The 9,333-nt window shown below is 40.3% G+C and overlaps 1 protein-coding gene across 1 annotated transcript; it reads right to left on the reverse strand.

Moving 5' to 3' along the window:
• On the reverse strand, positions 1 to 942 carry LOC148341759 (general transcription factor II-I repeat domain-containing protein 2A-like). Its single transcript, XM_088287945.1, has one exon. The coding sequence runs from the start codon at positions 940 to 942 to the stop codon at positions 1 to 3; it is 942 nt and encodes a 313-aa protein (XP_088144071.1).
• Between the last annotated feature and the right edge of the window lie 8,391 nt (positions 943 to 9,333).

The following is a 9,333-nucleotide window of genomic DNA, read 5'->3' on the forward strand; positions in this document are numbered from 1 at the left end:
TTAGTGGGACTTCTGGCATTCCTTGTCCTGAACAATCCTCCTCAAATCTGGCTTGTATTCCGTTGTTGCCACTCGAAGCAACTCTTTCACATGAGTGTCAGTCAAAACAGATCGATGCTTTGATTTCACATGTTTCAGGGTGGAAAACACAGACTCGCAGACGTACGTTGACCAAAACATCGACAGGATCTTTAGCACAGCCCGTTTGATGTTGGGGTATTTTTCCATTGGCACACGTTTCCAGAACTCAATGGTCCCTTCCCTGAAAACAGCTTTCAGTTGATCCTCCTCACAAAGATCGATCATCTCCAACTCCGCCGCAGCCTCATCTGTGACGAGCGGGATTTTCAAACAGTCCATCTCCGCATTAAATGGGTCGACAAGGAACGTAATCTGTGGTCTTTTCAGTTGTAGATCACGGAACCGGGTCACAAAGCTTTCGTGCAAGTTTTCAATCAGCGTTGCATATCTGTCTCTTTTCTTTTTCAGGGCGGCACTGGTGACATGTTCACTGGCTTTTAGCAGAGTGGGAAAATGCGTTAAATCTTTCTTTTGAATTTGCGTCTTGAACAGTTTCAGTTTGTTGATAAACGCAAACACACATTGCACGAGGTCAGGCAGCATTTTTAACTTGCCTTGCAGGGTCAGGTTCAGTCTGTCCAAGTGACACAGCATGTCGACCAAAAATGCCAGATCCATAATCCACTCGAGGTCCGAGAGCTCGGGATAGTCCTTGCCCTTCTCTTCCATGAACAGTTTTGCGGCATCCAAAAGCTCAAAGAAGCGAGAGAGCACTTTGCCTTTTGACAGCCACCTCACAGTGCAGTGCAGCTGCAGGTCACCTGGAAGCCCTTGGTCCAGCTCAGCGATGAGACTCCTGAATTGCCTGTGGTTAAGCGCGTGTGTGCGGATGTAGTTCACGATTCCCATCACAGGCTTCATGACGTTGTCTGAATTCAATGATTTAGACACGAGTTGCTCCCTGTGGATGATGCAATGGAAATTTCAAAAGTCGGGAAATGTTTGATCAGTTTTACATAGCCCCACAAGCCCGTTCACGGATCCGATCATCCGTGGCTATTGCAGTTCGTTTTGCTATGGGCAGGTTCGCTTTTGCAAATGCAGCCATCATCGTTTCTTTCACATCTATGCCACGGGTTCTGTCTTTTAATGGCACAATATCAAGGAATTCTTCTTTGATCATACATTCGTTTGACACAGACCGTGCAAAAATTGCTAACTGAGGCTTGTCTTGTATGTCACAGCTCTCATCCAATGCCACATTAAAATACTCACATGCTTGAAGGTCAGAGTGCAACTGTGATTCAATAGCAGTGTTAATGTCCGATATTCTGCGTTCAACAGTGTGGCGCGAGAGTTGGACATCTGATATGCTTCGTTTTAGTTTGTTGTCTTCAGGAGACAAGATTTCAACAGCGTCATTAAGGCATTTTTTTATGAAGTCCCCTTCACTGTATGGCTTTTTAGCCTGTGCGATGTTCCAAGCCTGTTGATATGAAGCAAGCGTTATGGTTTCTGAGTGTTTTGTTAATTTTTTGAAAAACTGCATCTGCTTTTCAAAGTGACCAACCTCTGCTTGCGAAGTTCAGTCACTTTTGGAAATTCCTGGTCGATGTAAGGATGGATTGAGTTGAAGTGACGCTGAAGATTTGAAGCTTTGAAATGCGCCAATGATGCCTGACATATAAGGCAGAATGGCTTGCCATTACGTTCAACAAAAAAATATAAATTCTCCCACTCTGTTAAAAATGTCCTGTTCTCTTCTTCATATTTTCGTTTGGCTGTGCATTTTTTCCCTGCCATTTTGAGAGCGAACTTGAAACAAATTATTTACAACTCAAATAATCTCGCGCGTTTGACGTCACATCAGACGTTATTCTTCTTCTTCTTTTCAATTCAAACTGGCTCACCCGGTCAGCGCGCCACCTAGTGTAAATGAATGGCAGCGCCAGCCAAGCATTTTTTAAGCTTGTCATGTGAAAGCTCCTGAAGCCCCGACGAGTGGATCCCCGAGTGCAGGTAACAGGCTAAACTAGCAGCTGTTTGACGGCTCGGACTACGTGCTGGGACCCTGTGTGTACTATTGATGAAGTTTGGTGCAGTTCTGAGCATTATTTGTGGCTAATAGTGGCGTTTGCGGTCGGACAGTGGCTCCGTACAGCGCTGTATGTGGCGATAGTGCGGTATTTGCTGAAGTTGGTGGATCTCGTGAATCTAGCGGTCGGGTAAATTAATCTCTTGAGGGGGGGTTGTTACGGTGTGTTTGACCATGGTTTACACTTACGCCTTACGCCAGAATATCGCTTAAAGAGCCGCATGAAATCAGCCAAAGAGCCGCATGCGGCTCGAGAGCCGCGGGTTGGCCACCCCTGCTGTACAGGATAAGCAGTGTGGATAATGACATGACATGACAAATATTTGTCCTATTGTGGCGGACATTACGACCATGCCTCTGACCCAGTAGGCATCCCGGGTGGGGGCGTATTCATGTGAATGTTGTGGGCGCCAATTTCTGATTGTCCTTCAGTTGTTGTTGGCAGTCTTGGAAAAAAGACGTGTTCGTAGTCAGTCGTGTGTACTCATTTCAACTGCCATACTGTCATCAATATTTGCACAACAGAGTACTGAGTTTCGCGATCCTCACTATAATAGTTCTCAAAATTATATTTCTTATCAATTTATCTTAGTTAAGGGATATTTTATTGACAATCTAATCTCAATCTACAAAGGCAGAAAAAAAATTGGTGTTGGGGGGCGCGAATCTTTTTCCTCTTGGTAGGGGCGGGCGTGAAATAATTGAGAAGCACTGCGAGTATATGCAGACATTAAATTTCATACAATCTCGCAGCCCGAGTGAACCACAGCATTGTTGCAAATTCGGTCGGAGAAACGGAAACGTTCCCCTGCTGGAGCAGCAGCGGCTTCTCGGGCATAGGCGGAAGTGACGTCAGAGCTGACTTGCCAATGTGGCGTTAATTTAATTATTTTGTTATTTTTTGTATCAACCGAATTTAAATATTATATAAAATATATATTAAAATAGAACATCCATGGGTAAAACCAAACACAGAGGCAAAGAAAGATATTTGAAAAATACGCACTTGAATCATGACGTCATTAGCAAGCGCGCAGCTTCCGAAGGGCCTCGACCACAAAATTAATTAACAACAAGAAAAGCAACAAGATATTGACATTTTTGAATGCCTTTTTCCTTTAAAAGCCTTAATTACATATATCCAGAGACATTGTTCCTGTTTTACTGTGTATTTTTATTTTATTTTATTTTATATTATACATTTTTTTCTACATTCATTACCCTTCGTTGTGAATTCTATTTAAGGATGACAATGTACATGTTAGTTTAATACCTGAAGTGAACTTGTGATACTGTTGTACTGTCTATTCAAAATGTTCAATAAAGTTTGTTAAAAAAAAAAAAAAAAAAGGGCCTCGACCACATCCACCGACCCGTCCACACCGAAACAAAAACACCCACCGCTAAATTCTTCTGATTTAGTGTAGAACTGAATGTAAATTTCTCACAGAATGTCCAGTGCTACTCTAAAGGACTACGATATAATTCATCAAGTCTTTGTGTCCCGATAACCTCATCTTCGCGCGTTGATGCTTTTCGGCGTAGTTAGCTTAGCTTCTTAGCTTATCTTGTTAGCTAGCTAGCCGCTAACGAAAAGAGGCACATGACTCATCGCCAAGCAGAGATCAAGTGCGGATTTTTTGGAATTATTATTTGAAAATGTGCGAAAGAACGACACCCAAGGACAAAGAGGAACTTTGTGGAATAAAAGAAGAAAACGAAGCAGGTTTGTACACGTTTTACTCTCATTTGCTTTGTAAAGAACGACTTTCTATCGTTAAAAATATGCATCACAACATTAAGTTGTTTGGGGAAATCGTTCAAGGTTATTGCCGTTTTTTTTTTGAATATTGCCTTTTACTTGCCGGGTTGCTGAACATTTGTTGATGCCAAATGAAATCAGTGCGGAAAACGTTTGCCAAAGAATAACCAATAGTGGGGGGTGAACTCCATGTTTTTCCCAGTATAAAATTTGAACTGATTATTTAACATTTTACATTTTCTGGTTTTTATATTTTGTTCAAGCAATTTCTTACTAAAAATGTGCACACTGCCGCGAAAAGGTAAATGGCGGTTGATCAATTTTAGTGAATAAAACACAAAATATTAAGTTTTTTAAAAAAAAATCAAGTACGTATTGGTATTATTTATTTATTAACTTTTTACTGGCTCGGTCAATGAACCTCGGGTGGCCCTGCACTGTTCTGTGCACGTGTGCATAGTTTCACCTCATCCAAACAATTAAAATACATTGAATGCATCCATCCAAGGTTGCACGGATCTTTTCAGTGAACAAGCGCATGCTGCAAGTAATGCATCTGCATCTTTGTCTTACTATGGGCTTAAAAAGGGAGTATGCCACAACCCCCTTTTCTACCAACAAGGCCAGGAACATTTATTTCCTGGTAATACAGTTCCTGTGGCCCAGGTGGTTTGCATCTCCCCCACAAGTCAAAGTTCTTGATAATTTATGCAAATGTCAATGATGATGTATCAGTGGGAGGTCTTGTGTTCCTTTGTTACTCATTACTGACACCCTTTGGCAGTTAAGCATCATTGCAGTTCCAAAATAATTTAGTGAACTCTTAAAATATTATGGTGTATCTTAGTCTAATTTGAATATGTATTGGATAACTTTAATATAAACAGTCATTATTCAAATATGTCAACACGAAAGTCAGAGTGAAAGTGTTGTTGCTTAATGCTTATGTGAAGGGATTTTGTCTCTTCAAACATAATTTTGTTTTAAATTTGATTTAGAAACAGAAATTTTATTTTAAAAAAGGAAAAAGGGGAATGTCGGAATGTACTAGCAGGATAAATGTCATTTTGGGTAAAAAAAACAAAAAACAAACGTAAATCATGCAATAAATAGCCACTCTGATTCCAGGGCCCCTTTAATTCTTTTAGGGATCCAGATTATAATGGAAGCAAAAAGTACCCACGATGAAACTATCTCTAAATGCAAAAAGAAATACTTGTAAACATATTTCACTTGTAGGATTCCTATTTTATCAATGACATTATGTTGCGATGGCCCCCAGTGGTCTGCATCAAGATGTTAGGGTCCCACAACAGGTGTTCCATCAGACGCACACAATAGCCTGTGTGTGCTAACTTCAGCTCGCTTCCAGAAACGTCTTTGACTATGTCCGGAATGAAATCGGGCATCAGCCGCAACGTGCTTCCTTTTTAGATGCTCGTTTATCACAGTTGTGCTGCTAAAGGGACGTTTACATCGTAGGACGTAATTTTGTGAAATGCCCCCATGGTCCGGTCCAAGTTGGGGTCGCACGCATTGCTCCATGTGCGGCAGGCGCAAATCAAGGTAGCGCGGTAGAAAATAAGACAAAGTCGCCGCCTGAGGTTTGACTTGACCAAACCAAATGTGTGTTTGTCTTTCTGTGTCCTACAGATGTCAGACAAAACGATCTCCGTTCTGTGAAAGAGGAGCCAGACTGGACTCACATCAAAAAGGAGGAGGAGGAGGAGGAGATCAACAAGTCACCAGTGAACGTTGTCCCTATAAAGACTGAAGATGAAAACAAGGATGAGAGTGAGGACAACAGAGGGGCGGAGCCTCCAAGCAGCAGCTCAAGTCATCACGTGATAACAGAAGGTGATGAAGACCACTGCGGGAGGACACATTATCAGACGCTCATGACGATGATGATGATGATGATGATGGGCAAGCCAAAGGTGAAAGGGCATGTCACACTGACTCATTCACTTCAAAGCTGTCTTTAAAAGGGCACGGAAAAACTCACAGTGGTGAAAAACCTTTTCCTTGCTCGGTTTGTGGCAAAAGCTTCTCTCGAAAGTTTCATTTAACAATCCACACAAGAACACACAGTGGAGAAACATCTTTTACCTGCTCAGTATGTGGCAAAAGCTTCTCTCAAAAGTCTCATTTAGTAAGGCACACAAGAACGCACAGTGGAGAAAAACCTTTTTCTTGCTCAGTTTGTGGCAAAAGCTTCTATCAAAAGTTTGATTTAACAATCCACACAAGAATGCACAGTGGAGAAAAACCTTTTTCTTGCTCAGTTTGCGGCAAAAGCTTCTCTCGGAAGTCTCATTTAGTAAGGCACACAGAAACGCACAGTGGAGAAAAACCTTTTTCTTGCTCAGTTTGTGGCAAAAGCTTCTCTCGGAAGTCTCATTTAGTAAGGCACACAAGAACGCACAGTGGAGAAAAACCTTTTTCTTGCTCAGTTTGTGGCAAAGGATTCTCTGAAAAGGGACATTTAACATATCACACAAGAAAGCACAGTGGAGAAAAACCTTTTTCTTGCTCAGTTTGTGGAAAATGCTTCTCTCAAAAGTCAAGTTTAACAGAACACACAAGAACACACAGTGGAGAAAAACCTTTTTCTTGCTCAGTTTGTGGAAAATGCTTCTCACAAAAGTCAAGTTTAACAAGCCACACAAGAAAGCACACTGGAGAAAACCCTTTTTCCTGCTCAGTTTGTGGTAGACGCTTCTCTGTAAAGTCAAATTTAACTTGTCACACAAGAACACACACTGGAGAAAAACCTTTTTCTTGCTCAGTATGTGGCAAAAGCTTCTCTCATAAGGCAAGTTTCACAAAACACACAAGAACACACACTGGTGAAAAAGCTTTTTTCTGCTCAATTTGTGGCAAGAGTTTCTCTCAAAAGTCGCATTTACGACGCCACACAAGAGCACACAGTGGAGACAAGCCATTCAGTTGCAGCGTTTGTGCAAAAAAATTCTTCACTCAACGTAGTGCTGAGAGACACGATTGTGCTGGTGAGAATTGCAGCAATCCTTGAAGCTTAAAAAAAGACAACAAAAAACTGAAGGAACTGACTCTTTGTGGTATGATGTAAATTTTGATTTTGAATAAAATCTGAAAAATGTAATTTTGCAAAGCTCTTTTATTGGCACTAAGCCAATGGGGTCAGAGCCAGAATTATCAATGTGTTTGTGTGATGATTTTTTTGTGTTTACATCAAACATGTAAATAAAATTAATTGCCTTTGCCTGGAACAACATTTGTTAACGTTATGCTTTTCAGTTTTCTTTTTAAACGTACTTAATGGAAAAGGTGTGAGAAGAAACGGTGCTTATGAAATCGGTACCTTCCACAATCATCAATAAAATCACTTGTTCCACTTGCTCAACTGGCCTTCATTACGCTGTGTGAAAAGGTGAAAAACTGAACTCGAAGTTGAACTATAAAAAGAACCAGAAAGAAAAACGCAAATAGTCTCAGTTTCTCTCAATGGTTTTGGTATGTCAGGAGTTGGCAACTTGATGGCGACTGGAGTCAGTGCTGGTTTTCTCGCTGTGTTTGGCTGGCTCGTATATGTATGGTCCATTGAACAAAACTCAAACTCTTCAAATATCCCCTCTCATACATTTAATATTTCACTTTCTGAATAAATTTCTGACTTGCTAAAACCACTTTCTAGATTGAGCTCTATCAAGCGTTTGGGGTTTGTTGCTAAGCAGGATCTCACTTTGGAAAAACTATCATTATGTCAAATATACCAAATATTTTTGTTCATGCTATATTATGCTTTTTATACATTGGATTAGTTATATAATTAAATAGGGAAATATTAAAATTGGAAACCACATACAGACTTAATTCAATTAATAAGAAATATCGAAACATTTTATAAATATTGAACTCATTGAGAAGAGTCCCAGTATTGAAATAAATATTGAAATATAAAAAATACTTATGTATTTAATTAATTCAATAACCCGACCCCGGATGAGCGGCAGAAAATGGCTGGATGGATGGAATAATTTAAATTGCATACATATTCAAATGAACAAATATGTTAAGAAATATTCAAGAGTGAAATGAAAAAGTTTAAATTAATATTGATATAATGTTGCATATTATAATAATTGAATAAATATTGTAGTATTACATCAGCAAGCTTAAATATACATTGAAATACATTTTTAAAAAGTCGTGTATTATTAAATGGCCTAATATAGATATGGGAAGTAATTCTCTTTATGAAACGATGAAGGGACTGGAGCTCACAGAAGTGACCAGTCTTGGTTCTGAAGTTCCGATGTAACCAGATACTGCCCTAAGAGAAAATAGGCCTGAGCATTGTTTATGGTGGGGGCAATTCTCTCGCCAGGTCAGTGACCTTCCAGGGTATGAGAGTAATTTAAGGTGGTCACGAGTAGACTGGTCGTATCAACGGGGAGACGCACCTGCTCTCCCTCTGGGGGACTTTTGGAGGGAAATCCCGAAGACTAGCGGGATGGGAATGCATATGCAACAAGGGAAAATTAGATATTCATGTCCTATTTGGGCATTCCGTAGAAGAAGGGAATGTCTGAGAGGGGGCTCAAGTTTTTGGGGAGACTTCTTTTGACATCAGCATGTGACGAGAATAAAATCTTTTTCGAACCATCGCCAATCCAGCCTTGCTCGGCTGCCTCTCCGGAAGGCAGCAAGGACCCACACTTCAAAGACAAAATATACGACATATTGAAAGAAAAATAATACTCAAATATTGAAATAAGTATAGAATTGAATGAATAAACAACAAAGAAATAAATACCTCCTGGAAAATATCCTTATTTATCAACATTTCTCAAAGCACAACATTTCGATCAGATTGAGTTCTTGCTTGCACATTCTTAAACAATCATAAGTTTTTTACTTTTAATTTTTAAGTTACTTCAGTGCATTTCATACCTGTGCCTTCAGTGAAGTCCTACTTTGTCCTACTTGAATAATGCCCCTCACAACACCATCATTTATGACACCACGGCTGGACAAATAATATCCAGAAACACACTTACGCACCACTGAGTGAGTGTTGGACGATATAGCTTCTCTTGAAAGGTCCGACTTGAAAATGTCTTTGCAAGTGTATCTGCAATTAAATCCACACTTTTCCCTCCTTCGGCCATTGTGGTTCAAAAAAAGCAAGAATATATTTTAGATTTTCGAACGGCCGCCAATTACGACTTTTGGGTGTGTCGATTCGGCATAGCGCTGCCCCCTCACGAGTGAGCATCCAATCACAAAACGTGTTCCTCACCCTCAGCATAAGGCCAGCGAAAAGGCTCACTGTAACCAACTCGTGATCTGATTGGCTGTCGCAACCGTCTAACAAGGCCGTGAAATTGAAAACCGACAACAATCAGCCAATAAAAACAAAGGGATGTTGTAGGCTAAAAGTGACAGCAAAGGGAAGACAACACAAATTAAC

The sequence above is a fragment of the Idiotropiscis lumnitzeri genome, chromosome 2 (genome assembly GCF_059441095.1).
Source record: "Idiotropiscis lumnitzeri isolate Australia: NSW breed Sydney's pygmy pipehorse chromosome 2, RoL_Ilum_1.0, whole genome shotgun sequence".
In the NCBI taxonomy this organism is placed as follows: Eukaryota; Metazoa; Chordata; class Actinopteri; order Syngnathiformes; family Syngnathidae; genus Idiotropiscis; species Idiotropiscis lumnitzeri.